This window comes from Hippocampus guttulatus, chromosome 19 (genome assembly GCF_054856545.1).
Source record: "Hippocampus guttulatus isolate MCC_2025c chromosome 19, RoL_Hgut_1.0, whole genome shotgun sequence".
Taxonomy (NCBI): domain Eukaryota; kingdom Metazoa; phylum Chordata; class Actinopteri; order Syngnathiformes; family Syngnathidae; genus Hippocampus; species Hippocampus guttulatus.
The window spans coordinates 6,664,155-6,690,776 of NC_141279.1; the positions used below are offsets into that span (position 1 = coordinate 6,664,155).

Genomic DNA, 26,622 nt, shown 5'->3' on the forward strand with positions numbered 1-26,622 from the left:
ACACAGCTGTCGTCATCGGTTCCATGCATAGTTTTAGATTTTCGCCATGTTAGAAGATCAATATTGATTCTGAACCGCTCTGGATGATGTCGTCAGTACAATTATGTTGCAGTTTTGTATTATATAGATTTGGAGGTGTGGGGGGATATTAAGAGGTGGATCAAGTCCCCACCGAAAACTCAAATTCAAGGCCTGCCGCCGCTCTCGAACGCAGTTTTCCATTTGACTGAGCCTCCATAATGGAGCCCTGTCGGCGCTTGGTGTCGTCCAGCCCAAACATGCAAAGTGCTGCTGGTGACTCACGGGAATTGAAGGCAGCGGATTTAGTACAACCACAACCAGAGGGCTGGGGGTTTTTTTTTTTGGGGGGGGGGGGTGCAATCTTGGAGAGGAACCACTCGGCAGCCTCTCCATCATCATCATCAGGAGCCGCCACTCAAAAGCGCTCCAACCGACCCGCAGCTTATTGCAACACGTTCCAGACTTCCGGATGAGCCGGATCGACTTGGGATTCGAGTTGCGCATGCGACGCCATTTATTTATTTATTTTTCCCCCTAAACTGAGGGGAAATTGACAAAGAACAAAAGTGAAACAGATAGGCCCGGGAAGAAATATTGAGGAAAAACATGCATTATACATAATGAAGCGAGGGTGAGGAAGGTGCAAGCCGGGGGGGGGGGGGGGGGCCTCAGACACAGAGGAGACGTCTTGTCATCGCTAAAGGAGAGCCATGGAAAGATGGACAAAGGAGACGTCCCGAGGGACCGTGCACTCATTCTGCATGGCTGCCTGTCCGTCACCATGGCAACTGTACGTGCGTGTACATTTGTACGCGCCGTGGTGACCAACAGTGAGCTGCGTGAGGGCGTTATGAAAAAGGGGGGGGGGGGGCAAAATGTGTAGGTGCCTCCTGCTGCGTTGGCAGGAAGACTATGAAACGGGCTGCGATCGCATTCCACGTCATCATACGTGCGCGCGTTTCGCAGAGCGAGCGTGTCAGTCGATGGGAGAGATGTTATCGTTGGAAAGGCGACACGGCAGACGATGAGCGATCCGCCCGCGAGGTGTGATTGATGAACCGCGGACTGATGAACGCTTGATGAGATGAAAGAGTGAGAAGCGCGCACGCGGGATCCGCACCCGGCGCGCAAAGCCGTGACGAAGGCCTCAAACGTCGAGGAGGAGGAAGTGCGCCTGCACGCGAGGTGAACGAGGGCGTGAAAGGATTCGGCTTTTTAAGATCGTCATTCGTAGAGGGGGCGGAAATGTTACTTGGGTTACCAAACCGGTAACAAAGTCAACCGGTGGATCGAAATTTAAATATCACGTACTGGATCTGTAAAGGTCATTATTTGACCTTGATTATTATTTGTTTTCTTTTTAAAAAAGGTTCACCTTTCGTTGGTCGCCATCTCTGAAAAACGAACGGCAATCTCAAACGACGTCAACGTGCAGCGGAAAGCCTTCGTAAACACTGCCCCGATTTTAAATTGGTTCCCATGTCAAAAACGGAGCCGATTGATTTATTATCTCGACGACAGTTTGCACAGGTGTGCCTAATGATGTGGCCAGTGGGAGTAGAAGCGCATCATAAAATAATAAACAAACGCACGCACGCACGCCTTTCAACATTGACGAGATCGCGTCTCAAGTGTTCCACGCAGGAGGCGGGCGAGCCCTCCGACGCGCAAATACACGCGCTCGCACTTCCGCAGAAGTACACGACGCAACTGCAGCAACTATTGTCGTGTCTATTCTATGCGCTGCGCCATAATAGTGCGGAAAACACGGTCGCGACTGAATACACTTTTGTATGATTTTCTACTTTATTGACATGTCACTATAGAAACTGAATTAGGATCTCCACATGCCCCCCCCCCACACCCCCTATGGTGAGGCGAGTTCTATACGGCGCCATTTCTGACGCGTTGGCTCCCACGATGTGCATCAATCTCAATCTGTCAAGCGACATGGCACAGTGAACGCGACCTTGCAGGGAAACGCCCGTCGTGTTTACCCCCGTAATGCTCCTTGCGAGTCTACACACCACGGAAAAAAAAAAAAAGTGACAAAAGCCGCCTCCGCCGATACCTTCTCTAATTACATTTGTGGAAATTTATCACCATGGTAACCGCAACCTCGTTTTTGAATGGCGCCGACGCGTGCAATCTGCGCGCAGTCGGCTTTTTGAAACGCAACGGAGGTCAATGGGTAACGGGGAGGAATCTCATTAATTACGCTTCCTTTTCACAAGACAAGGTCCTCGCGCTTTTTTTCTCTCGTGTCGATTGTGAGCTTCGGGGGAGCTTCAATATTCGGTTCGAGTGCACAAAGCTCCTTTGGGGATGGAAAGTCAATCATTCACCATCTATCAATTTTTTTTCCCCCCCGTTGCATGCATGAGGTGATAAGAGTCGCTAAATATGACAGTAGGTTGTTGTTGTTCTGGGAGGGGGGCGGGGATTTCTAAACTTAATAGGTGGCCAATTGAGACACGCAAACTATAAAGTTACTTCATCGTGAAATGTTACCGTAGGACACGATACGAAAGATTAAACTGAATTTAAAGATGAACTACGACATCATTTGTCACCAGAGTACAAGCAAAAACGACAAAAACTTGAATCCGGAACATCGCGTGCCGAGGCAGACGTGGTAACCGCGACGACACCGTGCTGCCGTGACAAGGCACCGCCATGTCAATTAATTCCCCCCCCAAAATGGGTGTCTTGCAAACATGACACTTAGGACTCCTAAATGTGCTCCACAAACTTTTTTTTTGGGGGGGGGGGGGGTTACTACTTTAAAATGTAGTACTGTAGTTGGATTCATTGGGGGAAAAAAGGTGATTAAAATTGCAGATTTGTAAGGAATCTCAAGAACAAAACTGGGGTACATGGCCAAAACAAGATCAACAGCAGGTACGTTTATGCCTCGACTATGGGGTGTAATGGGTTGCAAAAGGGGGTGGCGGGGCAAGGTATGTTGATGTCGTCATGTTGAAGTAGAACATGGACATGACTTCCAAGAAGCCGGGATTTATGTACGGGTGCCATCTGTTAGCACAGGATACGCTGCGCAACTACCAAGGAGTCAGACTGACTTGTCTCACGAACGCACACACACACACGCACAGTGATAAGATGGATACTAGTGACGATCTCATGCGGGCTCATATGAACGATAGATGGGGCCATGCAGAGAAAAGAGCTGATCTTCTTACAGCTACTCATTGACCTGAATGTACCCCCTAACACACACACACCCGCACACACCAACGACGCACACATTGAAACGATCTGCAAACACATGCAGCATCTCAAAGCTCAAAGCAGCTGGCAACCATTTATTTACCTCAGTGACAGGTTCAGCCCGTGTCTAAATGGAGCGCTTTCTCCGGACTCAAAACACACCCACACGCGCACACTCGTAAAACATAACCCAACATTGCCACACGTTACTATTTCACCTCTCACTCAGTTTCTTGTCGCCCCCCCACACACACAGACTGCTGCACTAAGGCGGACGCTAAACGCAAAAAAACAACAAAAAAAATGGACCCCGCAAGCAGCACGTGACGGATTACACCTCTGGACTTTTTCAGGCAAGCGGCGTCTCAAATGTAACATCGCGCAAGACTCCTGAAAGAAAACACGACGATGCAAACCGATGCAACTTTTGAGCGGCGCGGCCGGGCGAAAATGCTGGACAGGCCAATGCTGCAACTTAAGTTGGTTCTTTATTTTGGAATGTACGGAAATGGAAAAATCATGCATCAAAACACAAAATCAAACAAGGAAATAACAAAATTAATTCTGTAGCCCCCCTACAGAATTGACTTTGGCATTTCCTTGGGCGTAGCGCCAACGGAACGATCTGATGTCAGTAAAATGGAGGAGACTGGACTGTCTCGGAAGTGTTATTTATTCTTCACAAAATAAATTCTGTAGGAGGGGCTATAGAATTTATTTTATGATTTGCTTGATTTTCTGTTTTGATGCATTATTTTCAATTTTCGTAGTTTCATTGAAGGAATCGTTCATTAACGCCTCTCCGGTCGAACGGAAGAAGAGAAGGCACGGAGAGACGGTCAAAGACTGAACCAACTGCAAGTTAGAACATTGGGAGCATGTCTCCAGCAAGGAGCCGTTTTGGGGTCGACACATTACAGTACACAAGGCGCACCGGATTTTAAGGCGCGCTGTGTTTATAGTGCGGAAAATACGGTAAGAATTGCTAAAAAAATAAAAACGACTACTTCACGCATTTCGCTAATCACGGGTTCTTTTTTTGGGAACGTAGCCGCCGCGATAATCGGGGGGGGGGGGGGGGGTTACTGTATATTAAGACGTTATAAGTGCCACGAATACGATAAAAACATGCCGAGGGAGTGCTGAAATAGGCTATTGGGGTGGGGGCCTAACTGAAAAACACTAGAGGTTAGGCGCACTGTGAAAGGTTACGCGACTGCGTCAACACACTTCGCCGCCCTACAAAGACACGAATACCTGAACACACACACACACACGAGCCTGCGGCATTGTTTGCTCTGACTGCATGAAAAGCTCTCCCTCATTAACCCGGAGGGCGCCCTCATACCATCGTCACCCCCCCCTCCCGCAAACCTCTCAGCCTCCCATTGTGCCCCTATCTCCTGCGGCATTCTGGGTAAAGTAGTCTAACAATGTCAGGCGAGATAAGCTCAATGCAAACCTGCTGATAAGGAGTCAAAAGACTGCACTTAACGTCTGCGTGTTTTCAAGGTGTCGGTTGATTGCGGAGCCAGTGAGGAGGCCCTGCGCTATGTGCGTGCGTGCGCGGTCACGTCGGCTGGCTGCGGTGTTCCGTATCGCTGTACTAACAAGCTAAACGGCGAAAACACGGCAAGACAAAAAAGGAAAGTAAACACGCGCACGGCCTTGGCCAAAGGCGTGTGAATGCTGCGAGTGATTTTAAACGGTCGCTAAGGATCATTAGCAATCTTTGGGTGGGGGGGGGGGCGGTTGAGTCACTACAGCGGGCACACGGCAAGCAGACTGCAATTTGAGGTCAAAGGTAAATCGGCCATCCAGACAATGCCGCAATAAGATGTGTCGCAAAAGCGTTCGTGTCACCCCCAAAAAATTAAAAGTGTGACGTGCCAAATAAAATGCGAGTAAATTGGCTCACCTTGTCCCAGAAAGTCCCTACCTTGCTGGGGATGACCTCGACGCTCCTCCAAGTGCCCCTGCTTGAACACACACACACACCCAAAAAGCAACATCGAACAAACACACAGCAGTGCAGGAATCCTTCTCATTTACATGGAGTGTGCAAACAAATGTCTTTGGTGCAGAAGGTGATCGTCAGGCAAAAAGGTAGAGATATAGTTAAAAAAAAAAAAAAAAAAAGGAAATGATGCGGTGTTTGGTACCTTAAGCGAGATGTCTTTTTTTTCAGTTTCCCCAAAAAGATTTGGGAGATGCGAAGATTCTGCCTGACAGCAACAATAGGTAAAAATGTTGCGCCGTGAGTGACAACGATGCGCTCTAAAAGCGGCTACGGTCCACATGCCGGCTGCCAAGTCTGAAAAAAAGAAGTATCGTGAACAAGTGTCTCTCTTCACGTGTCACGCGCGCACTCGTGGCGGATAACGTGGGGGCTCTAAAGCGGCCCGGCCAGGAGACCATTTGAAGGTAAGAAGCGTTCATTCGCCGCAATTGGGTAACCGCTAATGCGAATGAAGGCACTTAAGGTCTTTTTGGGGCCACTCGCGCCCGAATTGAAACGCGTCACGAGGTGGTGTATTAGCCACGCGCCCAACATTGGAAATGGTGAATTTGTCAGACAAAAAAAAATAACCCACTACATCGTTCCATCAGCAATTCGAAACGGAATGAATTCACTTCAGAGAAGGCAACGCGACATAAGCGCGGTGGCAGCAGTGATATCGCAGTTATCGCTCGTGATTCTCGAGTTTGAAATCGACGCACAGCCAAAGTGGATCTCCCCGCCTTTAGGTTCAATGGAAAAGGCGGCATTCTGTTTTTTTGTTTTTTTTGCGACGGCCTGACCCACCTGGACGGGCTGCCGGCCAGACAAAGACTTTCGCAACCAGCCTTCCATCTATCAAGCACAGTTTCAAATGGCTTGTTCCTGTCTCAAACGAAAGCCCCCCCCCCATTCTTCTGCACTTTTATCCCATGGTCCATTTTCCCTCAGCTGACAAATGATCGCCATTGATGAACACAAGGCGCTATTCACAGAGCTCGAAGGAAAAGGGGCAGTGGGGGGGATAAGCAGCAAAATAAAACATTCTGGATGCTTTTTTTTCCTCTCACTTTTCGTAACAATTTCTTTTTTAATGAAACACAAAAAAAGGCAATAAAATTAAGATAAATATTCTCTTTTTGTACATCTGGAAATATGTAAGAAATACCTCCGTAAGAATGAGAAGAAATCATATTTTTTCCATCGTAACCATACAAAGCAGGTTCCAGTGGGGAGAAGGAAGAAACAAATAAAAAAAATGGCGCGTCCGTCCAAATGGGATGATCAGAAGTAAATCCAGTGTTTATAATTATTATTTTTTTTAAACAAAGTTTTCACATCTCAAAAAGTCAGTCAAAGGCCTACAAACAAAAAGGCATTTTGTGTTCTCCCCCCCTCCACCACCCTCCCTCCCTTCCTGTACATCCTATACAAGAGTCATCACGGGTTTGCATCAACGTAAGACCACGGCGAACGAAAAAAAAAAACAGCGTGCCCACACGCAGACATTTTTGGCAAAGCAGGATTAAAAAAAAAAAAAAAAAGTGACAAGAAGCATCTTTTTTTTTTTGTCTCTCTCTAACGTCCCATTGATTGGCGCTGATTGTCCTTCACAGTCATGTGATGCCATTCTGGTTGTCATAGAGACCTCAAGTGCATCAGCTGGGCAGTGCGCAGACAATGTCGCGGCGACGTTTTATCCGAGGCTGTCATAGCAACACTGAGACGAGAGGGAACTCTACTTCAAATACCTCGGGGGGTGATTGCAGGGCTCCCGGATTCAGATTTGATTGAACATTTTTATTATTAGGGGTTTTTTTTTGTTTTTTTTTTAAATCACTCTCATATAATTATCTTGTAATGTGATGGAAGTGTAAGCTCACAGGTGCTTTGGTATATTTCTTTTCGACGCCCGACAAATATTTACATTTGACACAGAAATAAAGGCTGCGACGGATCAACCGGATTCTTTCCGCATCAGTGAAAAGCAGAAACTTGGTTTCTTTTCCAGTCAGGTTCCAACACGAAATGCAAAAAAACCCCAACATTTTTTTAAATTCCTAGTTAGACACGTTATTGAAGAGAGCCGATTTCCGATCGCTCCATTCAATTTTTTTTTCTGACTGACTTACCCACAGTGCATTCCAAACAAACGTTTTAACATGGAAATAAAAAGCATTTCCTCTGCAATGTAAAAAAAAAAAAGAAAAAAAGGAAAAATATCTATGCATAGTATTTACATTATCCATCCACGCAAGGCTGCTTAAAGCCAAACACTCGCACATTAAAAGAAAAAAGCAATCCGACTACCTGTACACGCGTCTTTGCGCTTGAACACAAAGATGCAAGAGAGGTATTGATGTGTATGGCTTGACAAGAGGAAAACATTTGTGTTTTAAAGACATGACATCATCTCGGCTCACAACCAATCAGCTCTTGCGCACAGTCCAAAATGACACCGGAGGCGGGGGGGGGGGGGGTGGTCCTGTTGGGGCTCTCCCGGGTCAACCAAGAGAAAAGCAGTTTTTAGACCTTTCCAAGCGTCCCAAACCAGTGTGGTTTACAGTGACTTCCCTTCCTCTCCCCGAGTCTTTTCTTGGTTTCCGAAAACAGAAGCATATCCGAGTTAGCGAACTCCAAAGTGCTCACGTCTGTGCTTCCGGTTCTTTTGTTGCAAGATATTTAAGTACGACGGGCAGGTAAAACTGAAGCCTCCCGACGCTCTGGGTGGCATGGGCTTCCAAGAACTAACCAGAGTCCTTTAAGTGCCCGGTACTGGGATATATCCCATTGCCCCGCCCCCCTCCGCATCGCGGAAGCGGCGGGTTCAATATCGCTTTGGTCACTCTAGCCGCGGACGCTAGGACACGATAGCCATACCGTCGGCGCCAATCAGTTGCCCGGTGGTGGGCTCGTACGTGCCGGCCAGGTAGAAAAGATCGTTGGCCGTGGCGGCGCCCGACTTGTGCTCGCGGTTCAAGTGATCGTATTCGGAGCGGCCGACAACCTGGCAGCGATGCGAGATGGTCTGAACGTCGTTCTCGTCCTCGTGGCTCGACTGGTACAAGGCGTTCTGGGAGAGAGTCGGTCAACAGTGTTATACGGGCGAGTTCCGTTGGGAAAGTTCGGTAAACGGGCGATTCTCAAAAGGCGCTCCTTGGGGAAATGGCACTTTGGATCGGGAAATCATTTTTCTATTTTGTTCGCCGAGCTACGCCGGCGACATTTTGTGAGGGGAAAGAACAATGCGCATCCACTTGCAGCCATTCACAGAAGAGAACAAACCCAACGCAGCGGACCCAAATTTCACAATCAGGACATTTGTGAGTAAATTGAGACCAGATTGTACAGCGCAATATAGACGACTTAGAAAAAAGGTTTGGGGACATTTGGGCCTTCAGATGAACCTAAAATGCACGACAAGTTGTAGATGTCAACTTGGCCCTCCTGTAAACATTTCAATGCTTAGAACACAGCTCTCAAAGTCAAGGCCCGAGGGCCAGATCTGGCCCGCCGCATCATTTTATGTGGCCCGCAAAAGCAAATCAAAGTTGTCAACTTTCACACGACGCTTGCTAAAATTTCTACCCAAATTTCAAATTCTCATTTGTCACAAATAAGAGTGATATCGTCAGCATTTTCTTGTTACCAAACCCCTCATTACAGTAACTTAAACAAGAGGTGAATAAAGCGTTGTTCTTGACTTCTTTATATGGTTTCAGTCATAACGGCCCTCATAGGGAAAGTGTCATTAAAATCTGGCCTGCGACAAAAATGAGTTTGACACCCCTAGCTTAGAATTTCATGAGCAAATTCAACAGATGTACATTTAAAAAGTTGCGAGGAGATTAAATTGGTTCACCTGTCAAAAGTTATCGTCGTGCATTTTAGGTTAACCCTCAAATTTCACCCAAAAGCAAAAACTGCCTCCAAGTTGTTTGGGGGTTTTGCTGTCTGCGCCTTAGCTCTAAAACAGGTTGGGAAAAACAGCGAGAAACCATCAAGTAGAAATTTTTCAAGAGCTGGGCATATGTTGTGCCAGCAAACGGGTGAAAATGATATTTGTTCAAATTTTTCACGGCTATTCCAGCACAAAGAAAAAATATGTATTGAAGGGTCTCTACCTTGCCGTCACAGTGTCGCTTGCCCAGGCGGGTCTCCTCCGGGTGGTAGAACCACTTGACCCTGACGACCATGCTGGAGCTCCACGACTCCCACAAGCTCTCCACCCTGCCGACGTAAGGCAGCTGGGGCCGGCCGGGCGACAGGAACACGGCGCAATCGCCCACCCGCACCGTCTCCTTGCCGCGCACGATGGCCTTGTAGAACAGCTTGCGGGCTTTACCCTTCAGACCCCGCCTCTAGTGGCGGAACAAAATGAGGAATAAGAATCTCGGACAGGATATTTAAAAGCTCTGATGCGGGGTCGCTGAATATGTTAACTCATTCAGTACCAGACATTTCTAGACCAAGTCTGAAAAGACGTTTAAAAACGTCTTTGGGAGTGAATGAGTTACGGTGCGCTTACACCAAGGAGTCTTATTTTATTTTATTTTATTAATGTAATTCATTGTGGCTGCTCATATTCAATGCCAAAACTGCTTTGGCAAAGAATACTTGAGCACCGCGTCGGGCGTTCTCAAACCTTTTGGCTCCAGGGATCTGTTACAGGGAAGACTCCCGCCTCCCACCAAGAAAACCCCTCATCACCTTGATGCCAATCCAAAAACAAACGTAAGCTTCTCGGGCGTTTCTTGTCTTACCTGTGTCGGACTACCGGACCATTTCCACAGCTGGCGTCCAGACAGCAGCGGAGCGATGCCGGCTTGAGGTTCCGGTGAGGACATCCTCTGCCTTTTAGCCGCCGCCGGGTCCTTGGAAGAAGGTTTAGGGCCGCTCGGACCTTGCTGGTGGCTATTAGGAACCCCTTCCTTTCTCTTCACTTGGGTCTTCGCTGAACTACCGTTATTGGCCACACTTCCTTTGGAAATGTACTCTGTCCTGTCCTCCGTCCCGTCCTTTGGTCCAGAGTGGGCCGCGCCAGCCTTGGCCGCATAGGGATGAGCCGTGACCGTGGCCGAAGGGTTGGAGTCGTTGACATCCGACCTCAGGTTCTGTCCGTGTTTGTGTTTGTCCTGCTGGAGCAGCGCGCGGCGCAGGAGGACGGATGAAGACTCTTCATCGGACGAGTAGGAGGAATCGTTGTCCGAGGAGCAAAGGGACGAGGACGAGATGGAACCCGACGTCGAGGACGAGGAGGAGGAGGAGGAGAAGCAGACCGACAGGCGGGAGAGAAAGCGGCCGCCGCGATGCGACGACGCGGCCGCCGCGGCTCTTCTTCGCGCTGGGGCATCTTGGCCGCCGTCTTCGTCGTCCTCATCGAGCTCAGAGTAAGAACTCGGGCCGTCGCTGTTGTAGTCCAAACTGTAATCTCCGGTTTGGCCTCCGTGGCTGGTCGCCGGCGGATCTTTCTGAAGCGGGGCGTCACCTTTGAGAAGAGGGTCCGGCCGGACTCCGGGGTGCTCTCGATCAAATCCTCCATTTTTTCCGTCCTTCACCGCCAAGGCAGGGTGAACGTAGCGCAGCGGGGCGCCCGCCGGGGATACGGTTCGACCTCCTTTGCTTCCATTTCCGATTCGAAGTAGGGCCTTGCCGTTCTTCGTTTTCGGCGACGTCACCCCTTCGTGATCGAGCTTCACCAGGAACCGTTTCCTGTCTCGCTCACCGACTGGCTTCTTGGGGCAAGCGGAGACGTCCCGGGGCCCGCAGGAAGATCCCGGGTTTGCGTCTCGCGCCGATCCGGAGCTCGCGCCGCCACCGAAGGCGGAGTAGCCGTTGGCGATGCTACTAAAAGAGTCGACGGCAAAAGGGGAGCCAAAGATGCCTCTGAGGGGGGTTGCGGGTGTGAGCGAGTGGGAGGCGGGGCGATGAAACAACCCCGCGTCTCGCTCTCGGTATCTCTTCTGGGTCTTGCGCGAAGTCCCGTTGAAGAGGAAGAAGTCGACCGGGGGTCTCTTCCTGGGCGCGGACCAGCTCGCCGAGGAAGTGTTACCTTTGGTTCGAGAGTCCGACTCCGACGTTGCCGCGCCGGCAGTCTTGGGGACCGAGTGGATTTTCTTGGGCCTGCCGACTGTGAGAGGAGACGACGGCGGAGAGGAGTCGGAATCAATACGACGTGACGGTTGTTGGGAACGGCCCGAGATTAATAGCGCAAGTAAGAGCTCGGGAGAAATTTAATACCATTATCTGCACCGAGCCAGGTAGGTTTCGACATATCCGCTAGCTGTCTCCACCTGAAGCGTTAGCGTGATGAGTGACACGCATGTTTCATCCTAACACAAAAAACGCCGCCGACACCTCATCCAGTCATGATGAATGCGGTTCTACAGCGCATAAAAGGAATTTGGTTCATAGATCTCAATTGACAGCGGGCTCCTCTCCGACTCCGGTGTCAAGTTGACGGGCTAGAAATGTGACCCCCCCCCCCCCCCCGAGGCCCGTCTGTGCGGAATGTACAAAGTTAGAAAAGTACGTCGGAAAAGACGTAAGCTGGCCGTCCGTTCTTAAATATGAGGAATGTGCTCTAGTTTTTGGAAGGAAGGGGACGATGTACGATTCCCTCACCCGGTCTCTTCTCTTGGATTTTCCCGACTTGTTCCTCATTGGCTGGTTTCTCGGCGGCGGGCATGTCTTTCTTCTCCTGCGTCGAGCTGCGTCGGTATCGGCGTCCGGGTGTGACCAGAAGCGCCGGTGATGGTTCCGCACCTGACAAGCAAGCTTTGCTAAATGCTAGTTGATTATTTTTTTCCCCCCCCTGTACATTTTCCCACTTACAGCAGATTTGGTATCCAGGCGGCAGAAGTCTGATGTTCGCCAGCGTAATCCGTCCTCTGTCGCCGTCGTCAAACTCCACCATCACGCTTCCCTCCTTCTCTTCACCTGCGCCCCCTGCAGTCCAGCACATGCGGATTCAGCCCGTTTTGTTTTGTTTTTCTTTTTTCCCATGGGTGTTCCTGGGGATTTGTGTCACGCACGCACCTCGGTGGACATAACCGGGGTAAAGACAACGCGAGCGCTCGCTCCAGTAGGCACACACTCGCGTCCCGGCCATTAGGATGGAATCAGTCTGGGGTCGCACATCCAGAACCTTGAGCCAAATACATAAAAAATAAGAAATACAGTCCCATTTAGCCAAAACGTCAGCGTCCACAGACAGCACAGCGGTGCCATTAATCAATTTGAGCCGTCCCTCCCTCAAAAAAAAAAGATGTTATTTCAGTGAGAAGAAATAGCACTCTTTATAAAAACAGAGCAAGACATGCTTTTATTTATTTTTTTTTATGGGATCGCAGGGCTGAAACTTACAGCTTCTTGTAGGATTTGCTCCAGTGAATAGATCCGGGGGCGATTCCCGCGCTCCCCTTCTATGACAACACTAAATCTAGGGGACACAAAAAAATAAAATAGAACGAATGTACATGGAGGTCGGAAACTTTTTGAATGTACCGAATAGCAGAACGAGTCAGCCGAACGTACATATCAGGCAGGTCCAGAGTCTGGACAAGGGCGGCGTAGAGCAACTCGTCCTCCTTGGATATCAAAATCTTCAGGCCGTCGACGAGCATCTCTTTACTGAGCACACAGTTGGGCAGAGCTGATGAGGAGAAAATGGACGGAAATGAGATCATATCGATCATCAAAATGTCTATCAGTCATTCCACGCCTATGTGAGGTCATTGTTACAAAAAAAAAAATAACTCTCCATGTGTCATTGTGGGGGGGCCTACCGGGTATTTTGCAAGGCATTTTGGGAGGAAGGTGCACCGTCATCTGTGGGCTCTCCTCGTCCGCATCTTCCTCCTCCTCCTCCTCTTCCTCAGAGAAGCTGCTCTCCTCATCCAGGTGAAAGCCATCGTCGGCCGTGAAGCTCTGCAGGAGTCGGCTGACCCCGTGACCCGGGACCTGCGGTTGGGGAACAAGATTGGACGTCGGCGAGCAGAAAGTCGCATTTATGTCGCGTTGACGCGCTATACGCTGAGGACAATTCATTAGGTACAAGGACATCCAGCAAACAACAAACGGCTGCGCTAAAGGATCGGTACCGAGAGTGTACTCAGATATTAAAAAAAAGCTTCGGTACTACGACACCCGAATATTATTCTGTCCTCGCTGAGCGTGCGGTTTGGCTATTCAAAAAATTAAGTGTGACTTTAATGCCAACACAGGATACAAAAACACCAGGATGGCCCCACAAGTAGCATGGACGTCACTGCATAAATAGTAGCAATCTGAATTTGAAGCAGGGGTGGGGGTGGGGTGGGGGTGGGGTGGGGGGGGGGGGGCCTGCTTACACCCAAACCCGAAGTCTCATTTATTGCTCTCACCTTCAGTAACCCAAACCTCCGACGACTGACTAGCCATGCCCAGACAGGTTTAGGCCAGTCCCGATCGTAAGACAACCGATGAGTGATGATGAAAAGTCACCTCGTCCAACAGGTTTCTGCCTGCATTTAGTCTTTCCACACCGTTGCTTAATGTACAGGAGGTGGCTTTTGTGTTCCCATTTTTTCTCTTTGACGCAACAGGCGTTTCGTCACCAGAGGCAACGGGTGATCAATTCTCTCACTCTCAGCGCTGATGCGTGTGTGTGTGTGAAGGTGTGTTTACGCAAGTCATGCCCAAAAAATGAGCTATGATAAGGTTTTTTTTGGGGGGGGGGTTGACATGCTGTTATGGTGACTCAAGCATTAAAAGAAGTGGAGGAGTTAATGGTGGATTGGACAGGAAGCCGTCAGGGTGTGTCGGTTTTTCAGAAGCACTCTGCTGGGCTCTTATTCTCTGCCCTCGTTTTTAATACGGTGACATTAAGTCATTCAATGCGAAGGACGTTTTTTCATGTATTTTTTTTTTTAATTCACATGATAAAGAAGGGGCTGAAAACGGCTGACATTGCGTAAGTTCATCTGTCTCTTTTTCACGAGCCGAATGGAAACCGTATGCAATTTAGAATTCTCTCTCATGCATTTACCGCACACCAAAAATAAAAGCTGCTGTTGGTGAGTCGAAACAGACATCAAAATCCCCCCCCCCCCCTCAACACGTCGTCATCAAAAAAAAAAAAAAAAAAAGCAAACCTCCCAAAAGAAGCGGCGCATATTTTTCCTTTGCCGGTTAAAGTTGACAGCAGTCGTACAGTGACGACCTTCTTTCAAGGGCAGGGGCAAACTTTGGTGCTCTAGAATTGTAAAGCAAGCCCGACTGTGCATAATTGAGAATGAAAGGCATGTAAAATAGTTTAATAATGAAAAAAAAATTGTTAAAGCTAATTAGAAGTTTTTTTTAATGATATAAAAAAAGAAAACACTAAATATAATTTAATGAACCAATTTCATGAAATGATGCTGCATCAATCCATCATATGCATGTTAAATATTCTACTAGCAAATACTTCTTATTTTATTGTATATGTAATCTATATTTTTTGCCCGCTGCTCCACATGGTTCTCCCACCACTGTCAAATTTGAAGGCAACACTAAACACACGAAAGACAGATTTATTTTTTCGGCATAAGGGTCCCGCTTTTCCAAAATGATCCGCTAAGAATGAAGAGGAAGCCTCACCTTCGCCAGGTGACTGTGCACCGCCGAGTCTCTCCTCGTCGCTTCCTTGATCTTCCTGTTCTCTTCCAGCAGAGCTCCATGGCCCCCCCGCCCATCCCCAAAACCGCAGCCCACCAAAGACGCCGCCCAGTCGGCGAGAGAAGCTCTTTTCGAAGCGTGCCGTTCGCTTTTGCAGTTGTCCAGGCACTGCTTCCTGCGGGCCTTGATTTGCTCCGGGATGGCCAGAGTTCCTTGAGTATGTTGACAACGGGGTCACGGAAATTTGGATTCGTCGACAAAATGCGCCCTACGGGCGATTTTACCATCAGTGTGCAGGAAGAGCTCACCTGGAGGTCCCGCTTTCTTCGTATCGCGTTTCTGGTTTGAGTGGAGCCTCGATGACGGGGCCGAAAACGAGCCGGCGCCGTTTGGAGGCGCTTCTTTGGAGGATGAGCTCATCATGATGTCATTGGCTGCCTCATCACTGTTGCAGCTGCAGTCGTCCTCATCCTCTGCGGAAGGCGCAGCATCAATAGGATCACTCGCATCGGCATTGAATGATCCGAATGCAAACGCCGCTAACGACGCCCGGGGACTTGCTTGACCGAAAATATTGACAAGCGGACTTTCAATATTCCTTTCGCGTTTGCACAAAACGGAGCCGATGGAAGAAAAATCTCGTAATTCGGATTTTATTTTTTTTTTACAGCTATGACTATTTTTCCAGAATTTGTCACACAGCTCTCGTACCGGATCGCCTGAGATTGCATCGATGTGCCGAATGTTGCATGCCGGCCGTACGGCGGCGCCGACGTGATCCGGAGGGCCACGAAAGTCAAAGCGCTCCCGGGACGGTCGGCCCGTAATCGTTGGCGGGTTCTCGGCCAATTTGGACGCGCTCGCACGTTCGCGTCTGCCGACTTTGATTTACACGCGGGGCGTGCTCGCATCTGAGAGTTATTGGCAGCTGCGCGCCGCCTCCGCGGGTCGTTGTCGAGTGGCGACACATCCCCGGCGCGCTTGTCACTCACGGCGCCGTCGTTGCCGCTTTGCCTCAGCCGCACGCACGCACGCACACACACACTCGCTCGGCCGCTATATGTCAGTGTCATCAAAAGGCCACAAGGTCAACCACTTTCTTCCCTGATGTCTTGCATCCTGCACAGTCTAAAGTGAGAAGAACAAAAAAATAATAATGTTCCCAAGTTGCACTGAGAGGAATCCTCTCTAAGCCGCAGGGGGGGGGGACATGGGTGCCACATTCTGAACAGCACCAGAGAGCGATCGTGTTGCCGGACGGTGGATGAGGGACGAATCTGAGGAGGGTTACAAGAGGGAGCGGCGTCGCATGCCTGCGGCGAGTCGTTAACGGTTTTAATGCTGTGACACAAGAGCCGACAAGTGAGAAGAGGCCACTAATGACGGGAGACGTTGCGCCGCGGCCACGTGCGAACAAATACCCGCGTTGGTTGGCACATCGACACGCGCACCCGAGCCGCAATTCCACAACGGCTGGCTGGCTGGCTCCGTCTTCGCCGTCATCCGAATCGGCTCTTAACGCAATATTCAGCCGTTTAACCCTTTCAGGGACAGCGGTAGTAAAGTGGACAGCTTAGGTTATCGGGTTACAGGTTATTGGTGAATGAAAGGGTTAAGACGGGTCACCCGTGACTGTCGTTTCTGTCGGCCGACTTTATTTGACCTGACAGTCAAGTGTTTGTGCATACGTTTGCTTATTCCCGTGAGAAATCTCTCGCAACAATCGCTATCTTCACCAAAGATGAATATCATCAAGGAGTCAACTTTTGTCCCGCTCACCATGTCCCGAGCTCTCGCTGTCACTCCTTTCCCCTTCCTGCCTGTCAGAGGCACGGTTCGAGCCGGGCGTTTGGTTTGGGTCGGGGCTCATCAAGGCCTTGGGTTTCCGCCCCCTTTTTCTCTTCACGCTGTGAGCGGCTTCCCGTTCCTGTTGAGAGTCTTGACAAGGCAGCGGCAAGTTAGCTCCTCTTGGGAGAAAAAAAATTAGCATTCGGGTGCTCGTCCACACAGTCCCCCCCCCCCCCACCTGCTCCTCCGTGTCCACAGTGACTCTTTGGGCCCTCTTCCGCCCGGCAGTGCGGCGCGCCCGGCGAGGGTGCGGCGCGCTGGGCGTCGGCCTTCTGCTTCATCTGGCCCACCCGTCTGGCCAGCCCGGAACTCGGGGCGCTGGGCCGACCTCTGTGCTTGCAGCCCGCTTTCAACTGCACAAGCGACACGGCGGCTTCTTATTGAGCAGGGTTAGAACACTTTGGGGGGGGGGGGGGGGGGGGGGGGGGGTTGACGTTCAATTTTTATTTGAGTGTGACTTTTGTCCTTTAAGTCCCCATAGTTTTAATGATTGTTTCTTTCCAAAAATGCTTCGTTTTGGTTGCATTCACTTTAGTATTAGTTTTCTAAGGCCCAGATTTCAGTTCATTTGTTTGGGACTTTGTTATTATTTGACTACATATCCTTCTCGTCACATTCATTTTTTTTTTTCGTTTGTAACGTCCGTTCATTGGCTCGATAAACTGCTCCCGGGGGCCTGTTTGCATCATACCTGGTGATTGCTACGAACATATATCACATTTTGACTCGCCGAAAGCTTTTTTTTTTTTTTTTTTGGTCGTCCTGCATTAACAGACAATTTCTGAGGTAATTGCCACGTTGAGTTGACGAATCTCCCTCCGCTAATCGAAACGTCGCCGCGGAAAGTGGACGGGCGTGTCCGCGGGACTGACCTGCGCGGCGCTCAGGCTGCTGAAGTCATGCTTCTTCCGCACTCTTTCTTCATCCTGTAAATTAACAGCGGCCCTGGAAAAACACATCAGAGGGAATATATCGAGAAAAGGTGTCATTAGGAGAAGAGGGAAAAAAAAATTGAGACGTGGCACACATTTGCGTCTGCACACCCGTCATTCCCGTTCATTTGTTACGTTATGCGCTCTTCGTTTTCCCCTCAATCGACCCTGTCTCATAACTTGGATGAGGGAAAATATTCGACTGAATCACCACATTAAAAGGTTGATGATGATGATGATGGTGGTGGTGGTGGTGGTGGTGCGCGTGTGTGAGGAGGATGGTTTGGGGGAGGCCGGACCGCGCGAGATGAAGCAGTCTCCAGGGAGTCTGTCCGTTGACCGGAGCTTCGGGGCTCGATCAATAAACACTAACATCTATTGAACACTACATCGCGGTGCCTCCGCCCCCCCACCCGCCTCTCTCGCCGTGTCCTTCCTTCATTGTGCGCTCGCTCTTTCACACACACGCACATGCACGCGGTGTTAGCAGCTGCTGTCTGAGGCATGGGAATCTTATATTCCCACAGAGGGAAGCGTTGGCCCTCGGCATCAAGTGAGGCCCAGTTATGAGGAATTTTAATGCCGCGGCACACAAGTGTTTGGAAAGCAGTTTGTGCGCAAAGCTTGACCTCGGCCCTTTGCAACAACTTTGGGCGTGAGGCGGTACGCTGACACGCTGGGGGATGTAAAGGGGGTACGCCAACTTCCCCTCCGGCACCTTTCTGACGCACAACGCCAAGGGGTTCTCAAACTTTTTGGGCTACGGGTCGTCCTGAGAGGGAAGAATGTTGTCCAATTGAACGTAACTGCCGTGGCAATGATTCATTACAGCCAAAATATTCATGATCAGCTTAATAGGAAGCTAACCAAATCAAATTCAATATTTATCTATTGTTCCGAGCTGATGTGCTTCCACTAACAACATGGATGCATGCCAACAAAGAGGAGCTTGATAACCAAATCACAATCAGTGTTGCCAACTCATCCATAAATTGTCATTAAGAGACAATTAAACAATAAAAATAAAAAAACGAAATAGATGGAGTCAATCGTGTTGAATATTGCCAAAAGCAAGACGTCCATTTATACATTGCAAAAGCAGCGATTGATTGACTAAGTGGACGTTTTTGACCTGAGGTATGTGCAAATACGAGTCATGCTAATTCTCAAAAAAACCCCTAACATATGGAAGAAAAATAAGTATTTTCATGGCACGGCTAATTTTGGGGATGACATTGCTAAGTCCTTCGCGTTCGCGTTTTGGTCGAAACATTTCCCCAAATCAAGCGCTCGTTGAGCGACGCAGTCAAAGAGGCCAGCCCGTTGTTGAGTATCCGTTTTGCCCGCGCGTTGCCTCCATCGTTACATCGCAAATGTACTCCCTACAGAGCCGACAAGAGAAACGCATCAACAAATCGCTTATTCATAACAAAAGAAACGCTGTTCAGGCACGTAAAAGCCAGCTTAGTAATTAAACAAACTCTGCTTGAGCATGTGTGTGTGTGTGTGTGTGGTTAAGAATCGGATTGGCATGTGTGAGTAAAGCCTTTCATTGGCATTCCCATTAAGGTGTCTAATAATGGTAACCGTGACAAACCTTGAGTTTCTCTAATTATTTTATCTAGGCCAGGAGGGCGGAGGGGCCGGCGGGGGCACAAGCCAGCGAAGGTGGGGCGGCATGAGAAAACATATTTATCATCAGGGTGGGTGGAATGCCGAGGGGGTGTTTGTCGTGTCTGTGGGTGTGCGTACAAATGCGTGTTAGCGCAAACACGCGTGTGCCAAGTAATGCGTGGTGGTATGCTGCAGTGGGCGCGGCCGGAGTCGAGTCGTTTATCACTGTAATAACTATGCATCGGGACTTTGCCCGGCTATATGAATGCATGCTAATGGTTCACTGGGAAGCAGGGCATAATCAATGCGGGTGATAGATATGATTAAAAGTGATTAATGATGATTAATGAAGGGGCCTCGTCAGCTTCATCAGGACTCCTCTTATTAAAAAAAAAAAAATTTTTAAATCCTGCCGAGCGTATACACTCCCGTTCGATTTCGCTTAAGCCCGGCGTAGCGCTAACAACCACTGCAAAACGGCGTTAACATGCAAATGGCTAGCATTGATAATTGTGGTCTTTGAACCATTACGGGAATCCATATCCGAGCGCAAACAGCGGAGCAACGCATGAGGACAGATAATACAACAAAACTCACATATTCTTTATCTCCCGCAAAGAGTGACTAGTATTAGCGCTATAGAGCGGTACGTTTATTATTCCAAAACATTTTGCTGCTTTTCTTGCTGCTTTTTTTGAGGAGGCTGGAACGGATTAATGGCATTTCTATTTATTTCAATGGGGAAAGGTGGTTTCAGATTGTGTTTTGCGTTACAAAAAAAATTTTTAAAGTCGTATCTCAATGCATCGCTGTACGTCCTTGCCACTAAATGGCGCTAGAGCAACAATCTGCAATATGGCGCGATTGCACCAAGCAGCTCCTTCCGGCGCCCAATCAAGCAAATCACCAGCTATAGGTGCGTTGAAATCAATTCATTTGAAGGAGTATAACTTCTTGACAAATCAAGCGCGCCTTTCACTGAAAAACACAAACACAAATCAGCACCGGCTCGCCAATCAGGCTGATTGTGCGGGCGCCCCGTCGCTGGACCTCACCTGAGTCTTTTGGAGGAGTCTGGAGCCGGCGCGCCGGGGGTGGACTTGCGCTTGCGGGGCCGTCCCGGCCCCCTGCGGGCAGGGCTGCGAGACGTCTCCTCTTTCCTGCAGGGAGGAAGGGGGGAAAAAGATGAGAGATTAAACGAGGACAGCGGGACAACTACACGGGGAACTTGTTCTGGCTGCAGGTCAAACTGTGTTCAGGTATGAGCAGGGAGAGGGCATTGTGGACCAGGAAGATGCGGAATGACAGCAGCATTGCCGATGCTGCAAACGTGTGTGTGTGTGTGTGTGTGTGTGTGTGTGTGTGTGCACTGACTGGTGGTCGTGTTTCCTCTGAAGCTTGGCCAATTCTCTCTGTTTCTCTTTGTAGCGGCGCTGTAGCTCAGCCAGCTGGACACGCATGGCCAGCTCCTCCCCTCCCATCGTCTCCATGGAGCCCTTTACTGGACACACCTGACACACAGCACGCACACACACACACACACACACAAAGATGCGCACACACGTACACAAAGCAAGGGAATTTTAATGCTGAACACAAACTGAGCTCAAAAGCCAGACCAGTATGGCGAGTGGTAGGGTTGAACTTTTTCCAAAAAAAATGTGATTTAATCTGCAATTATTCTTTTCAAGCTCGCCTTCCCATGTACTTTTTTTTTTTAAACAAACACAAGCAATAAAGAAATGCTGAAAGTGAGAATTGTGATGCAGACATGCTAAGCCCCAGCGCACCTTGCCGCATGCCGTCAACAATTCATTTTATATAGCAACCCCCCCCAAAAAGTTGACTTGTGGCACATCCCTCAACATGTACAGTGTGTAATTTACACACGAGGTACCACACGCACACACGAGGGTGAGGATCCGAGATTCAGATCCTGAGCCCCAAAAACGCAATCAAGCGAAACCTCACCGGCTCATGGCGAGGCGCCCAGCTGCACTTCCTGCGCAAATTCAGCCGTTCCCGAATTTGACATCGTTGCTGGACTCCGCCGCGAGTAGCCCCTCCCCCCATCTCCAAGGCCCGGGCGGCCGCCAGAGTTGCCAGACTGTGCAGGTCAAAGGTCAGCACCCGCTCACCTGCAGAGAGACGGATGACGGGCGCGTGCGGGCGCAGGGGATTCAGATCGGTATGTCGCTTCAGTGACAAGACGGCTGACAAAGTTCGACAACATGTTGCGCCCGGGCGAGCTGATTGATTTTGCTCGCGCCGTCGCCGCGCCTTGAAGAGTGCTGATGTTTATGATATTAGCCGTGTAGTTTATTTGATGTATATGGCTGTTCCCGCCTAATCGCACACACAAACAACACGTGCGCGCATGCTAGCGTTGGGGGGGGGGGGGGGGGGGGCTGCGTCGTCGTGAGCAATCACTACATCTGTCAATGTCATTAGCTCCGTCATTGTCCCAGCACCAGCACATGAAACAGAATATTCATGAGGCCGTCCCCACACACAGACACCTCCATCAATGAAATGCACACATACATGCACATTCAGTAGTTTTGCTGAGCCGCGCAGACGTGCCAACGGCGCGCGAGCGCAGAGGAGAGCGGCGGCCGTGCGGGGAGGGGGGGGAGGAGAAGCAATAAGAGGTAAAGTGTTTATTGAGCTATCCATTTATTCTTCCACATCTCCCCATTATGGACGTGGACAGAAGCCAATTTAGCCTTTGGAGGAGGCCAGTGCGGAGCGTCGCGGCGTCTTCTACGAGGGAGAGGAGATGGAAGATGTAGTCGAGTTGAAGCAAGCTACTCGTATGAAGCCAATATTTAGAAGAAAAAAAAATGGGGGGGGGGGCATCAATGTCAACATGACTGCCCGTTGTCTGCAGACGAGGAATATTGACACATGCATTGGGGGAGAAAAAAAAATTATGATAAAATACGATAAAATTTGACCGGCCAAAATTATTTTTTTTAAAAACTGCTAAACATTTAATGGGCGTTTTCCATAGAAAAACGGAGTAAAAAAAACAAAACAATTGGACAAATTGATAGGGGCAAAAAACGGTGGAAAACATTTTCTCTATTTAAGAGCACTTAATGAGGAAAATTTTTAATAAAATGGAAATGTGAAGCAAGAGAAAACCTCCTCTGCTGATACAAAAGCTCTTGTATGTGTGCCCCCCCCAAAAAAAACGGTGCTAATTTATACAGAGGAGAAGGTATCTTGATTCCGCCGCTATCTGTAATTACAATCTGCACACCCGCGTCTGCGATATTCTTCCGCACCAAGGAGCAGTGTGAATGCATCTGCCCGGAATCGCTTTCATCTCCCAAGCGCAGTTGCGGTGACAAAAAAAAAAAATTGCCATCGGCAGTATTAATAACATTCCACGCGGGGAAGCCAGAGCCGTTTTCTTTTTCAAAAATAAAGGTGGTGTGATTTGGCACACGTTTTGCAAGCCGTGACAAGACTTATTGATTTCGCACCTATTACTGCACATGCATGTGAAAGGTGCGTCGTGCATACTTGTAAACAAAGCACGCACGCTGTATCTATCGCGCATATAGACGAAAGCGACATATGGTTTTTACACCTATTCATTCTGTCAACGAGACGAGGGATTTACGGACAAGATTACAATGGTTTAATGATGATAATAATAAATAAATATAAACAAAGAGGTGGTGAGAAAAAAAAATGAAGCAGAGAGGCGGGAAGCAGCCTAGTGGGGAGACGCAGAGTCTGATGGAAGAGAGCGGGGATTCAGCTGGGATTACTTAACAGCTTACACACACACGCGCAACGCTGGCAAAAAATAAAAACACTTTCTCTCAGAGGGACAAGAGGAAAATAGGAGCGCTTACAGGAGAAGTGTTTAAAAGGAAAAGGGTCTAATTAGCAAAGCAAGACGCCAGAGCCTGGGGGACACGATGGTGTTTGTGTGCGTTGACGTGCTTTGTGTGGGCACGTTTCCAGAGGTAAGTCGGATAGCCACAAATTGTACTCAAGTAAAAGTACGCTTTACCTGAGGCTTTCAACAAAACGACTCAAGTCAGAGTCAAACGTCACGTGCGATCGTGTGACTGACCGGCTCCAATGGGAATGCTATTAAATTGTTCCAGTTTCAATCGAAATCAATGAATACATGACCGTTTTTGTAATTTTGCTCCGCCTAGTGTGCCTTGGCCACTGGGAGGCAGCACAGCATAATGTAGATGTAGATGAAAATGACGAAGAAACTACCAAGACTAAAAACGATACACATTTTTTTAAGAGATGATAAAGAATATATGCCTGTGGGTATTGTTATATTATCTGTCTACAGAAAGCATTTTAGCGTTAACCGTAAGGATGCCGTTTTCCTTTACAGTATGTTAGCATTAAGCTAGTGGGCTGTTCTTAAGACAATGCAGTTTGATTGTTTGAAATATACAGTATGTGTATTTTTCATTGTTTGATGTTTACTTTGACAGTAAACTCCAACTGGGACCGGCATTAAAAAGCTCCGATCTTATTTTTTATTTTTTTTCGGATGAAAATTTCACTATTTGCCAAACTGCTGCTCATTGTGAGGCGAGTTGAATTGAGTTTACTTTCACCACACAGCGCTAACGTTTAGCTGTGGCTAGTGGAATGGAGCTAACAGAGCAAACGTACCGTTTCTAAAATAGCAAAATGAAATCTACGCTGCATTCAACATCGTCTGACAAGTACGACTTATCCTCCCAAATGCTTAAGTCAACGTCGCATTCATCGTCAACTGTTTTCTCGCCAATTTAGATCCCGCATGAAGTTAAAATGGACTTTTGTCACCTTCATCTGGGTTCTCTTTGCTCTCCAGACTCCTCTGCTGAATCTCCAGCTCAGCCAGTTCTCCCAGGATCTCCATACCGTGGTGGACAAGAGGACTCGGAGCCCTGGCTGCGGGTGCGGGTGTGCGCAAGGCATCTCGGGTTGCGCACAAGGCGGCGGCAATGAGAAGCTCCAGGCTCCACATGTAGGCGCCTTGCTGCTGGGCCGCCGAGCTTACGGAAGGAGGCGCGGGCCCGTCAGCGGACGGAGTAGGAGAGCGGGATTTTTCCAGCTCTTCTGGACTCCTTTCAATCTGCGTCTCTTCTTCACCGTCGACGACCAATTCTTCATGTGGATTAAACTCTTCCTCCTCCTCTTTTCTATCCTCCGCAGGATTTCCCAGGACACCGCAGTCTGTTGGTTCACACTCCGTTTTTTCTCCTCCGAGTTCTTCTTTGCCGCAATCCTTCTCAACCTCATCGTTTTTGGAGATCTCCGCTCGCTTCGGGGCTCCGCTAGCAGCCGTGGCAGGGCCGGTTGGATCCGGGACAGAAGATGGGGAAGGGCAAGGCAGCAGGCCAGAAGTGGTCTTTTCCTGCTCCGGAACAGAGCATCCATCCCCCCCTTGACTTTTCTCCCCCTTTTCTCGTGCGGGTCCACTGTGGGATTCCACCACTTCGCAGTCTCGCTCCTCTGCGTCCTCCGCCTCCTCCTCTTCCCTCCCGGTCTCATCTTTAGTGAGTGGCGAGATGCGGGGAAGAAGCTGGAAAGATTTTGAGTCAGGCTCCGCCGGCTGCGCTTCCTGCGAGTCTTGCTCAGCCGAGCGGGCTTCGGGCGGCGAGGGCCCGGCCTTGAAACCCATGGACAGCGGAGGCAAAGCGTAAATGGGTGGCAAGTCTGGTGGAAAGAAGACAAAAGGCCAATGGAACTTTTCTCACCAAAAGGATACACGAGCACGTTAACGCTTTGCAACGATCGAACAATCTTTGGGAGGGGGGGGGGGGAGAGGGGGGGGGGTGGAGATTTGTATCATTTGTTCATTTTTTTTTCTTTTAACGTATGGCCATTCAGCTCCGGCAGGCAGGAAGTAGAATGCCATTAAAGTTGGCATAATATGCTGACAGCAGGGTGCAGATGGAACAGTGTGTGAATGTTACAGCATTCGATCCTCGGTGTGTGTGTGTGTGTGTGTGTGTGCAGTGTGAGCAGGATATTGATGACACACTGCCATTTCCCTGTGATTGCGGCACCAGCCCTGTCACCCATGCACTCCTATTATTGATGGTATCCCTCCACCCCCCTGACAATGCAGCCAGATGAATGCATATCCTTCCGCCCGTACGTCTCAAGGACCCCTGAAGGGTAAGGAGGGCAGGTCTCGCACACACGTACAGACATTGAGGGGGGCCATATGCTATCCCTGACCTTAATTGCTGACCTGAGCGCTGACCCTCTTTAGCTTGCATTAAAAAAAAAAAAAAAGATCGCCCACATATCCACATTACATTAGCGCTTGCGGAAGACAATATGGTTAGCCGTGACTTATTTCTTATCTGTCCCAATATAACGGGGAAGTAAAAAATATATATATAAAACTTTCCACTTACACCAAATCTGCAAAATGATTAATTATTCCGTCCATTATCAAAGAGCGGGACAAAAATTGTGATGTGTTCCCCGACTTGAATAATTAAAGCGGCACTGCCTCTTGTAAGCTGAACTCGCGCCTTTGACTCCTTCCGGCGTGTTACGTCAAATTTACACGACATTTGAACCTTGCGGAGACCTTCGGAACAACCGCGACGTTCTCTCGCCTTCTTATTTCCCACGGCTGAATATTCACTTCGATCCGCAAGCTGCGCACTCCGCCCCTTTGCCTTCATTCTTTTTCCTCACCAAAGCTTTCAGCATTTATCAATTAATTATTCGCCGTCCCACTCACCAGGCTCAAGGGATTGTGGGTAGTCCTGAGGCGGCTGCCCCTCTCCTCTGTCGCCGCTCCTCTCCAGGCCTTTGGGTAAGAGCGACGGCGCAGGGCTGAGCGCCGGCGAGCGAGGGGCCGCCGCAGCCGGGCTGGGGGCGGGGGTCAGGGGATTGGGCGGGTGCGTTCGCCTGGAGGGGGAATGGTAGCACGGTGACTGACGACTACTGGGACACAGCCCCGGCGAAGGGGCGGACGTCTTTGGCGGCGGAGGCGTGTGCAAGAAGGGTTTGGCCGCATGAGAGGACGTGGAAGAGGACGACGACGAGGTTCTCGATATTGGAGGAGAGTCTTGGAACGGAGAGGCGCGCTCGTCGTGTTTCCGCTGTGAAGGGACGCCCAAGTTGTCATCCTGTGATCGCGTCTTATATGACATCACTCGTCATGGCCGTCAAGAGCTCAAACGTGAATGTAAACAAACAAGTACGGTTTCCGAGCAGCCATTCGTTTGTCTGTGACCAAAAACACTCACAAAAATAACAGTTAAAATCGGTCCCATTGAATAATCTGTCATGCTTCACTTTGTCGCCAGCTTTCATTACTAATAAGTAAATAAAAAA

General features: G+C 49.2%; 1 protein-coding gene across 2 annotated transcripts in view; it reads right to left on the reverse strand.

Moving 5' to 3' along the window:
- Positions 1-7,048: 7,048 nt before the first annotated feature.
- The window catches only part of bahcc1b (BAH domain and coiled-coil containing 1b), a 66,560-nt gene continuing 46,986 nt past the window's right edge, over positions 7,049-26,622 (reverse strand). For both annotated transcript variants that reach the window (XM_086099403.1, XM_086099402.1), the window contains 19 exons: positions 26,024-26,387; positions 24,103-24,978; positions 21,256-21,422; positions 20,659-20,795; positions 20,340-20,444; positions 17,611-17,683; positions 16,917-17,091; positions 16,670-16,828; positions 15,199-15,363; positions 14,873-15,102; positions 13,039-13,213; positions 12,788-12,905; positions 12,617-12,692; positions 12,290-12,398; positions 12,086-12,199; positions 11,876-12,016; positions 10,015-11,381; positions 9,376-9,612; positions 7,049-8,324 (listed from right to left, as the gene is read on the reverse strand). In XM_086099403.1, the coding sequence (XP_085955529.1) occupies positions 8,112-8,324; positions 9,376-9,612; positions 10,015-11,381; positions 11,876-12,016; positions 12,086-12,199; positions 12,290-12,398; positions 12,617-12,692; positions 12,788-12,905; positions 13,039-13,213; positions 14,873-15,102; positions 15,199-15,363; positions 16,670-16,828; positions 16,917-17,091; positions 17,611-17,683; positions 20,340-20,444; positions 20,659-20,795; positions 21,256-21,422; positions 24,103-24,978; positions 26,024-26,387 (5,001 nt within the window). In that variant the 3' untranslated portion in view covers positions 7,049-8,111. The remainder of the gene's footprint in view (positions 8,325-9,375; positions 9,613-10,014; positions 11,382-11,875; positions 12,017-12,085; positions 12,200-12,289; positions 12,399-12,616; positions 12,693-12,787; positions 12,906-13,038; positions 13,214-14,872; positions 15,103-15,198; positions 15,364-16,669; positions 16,829-16,916; positions 17,092-17,610; positions 17,684-20,339; positions 20,445-20,658; positions 20,796-21,255; positions 21,423-24,102; positions 24,979-26,023; positions 26,388-26,622) is intronic.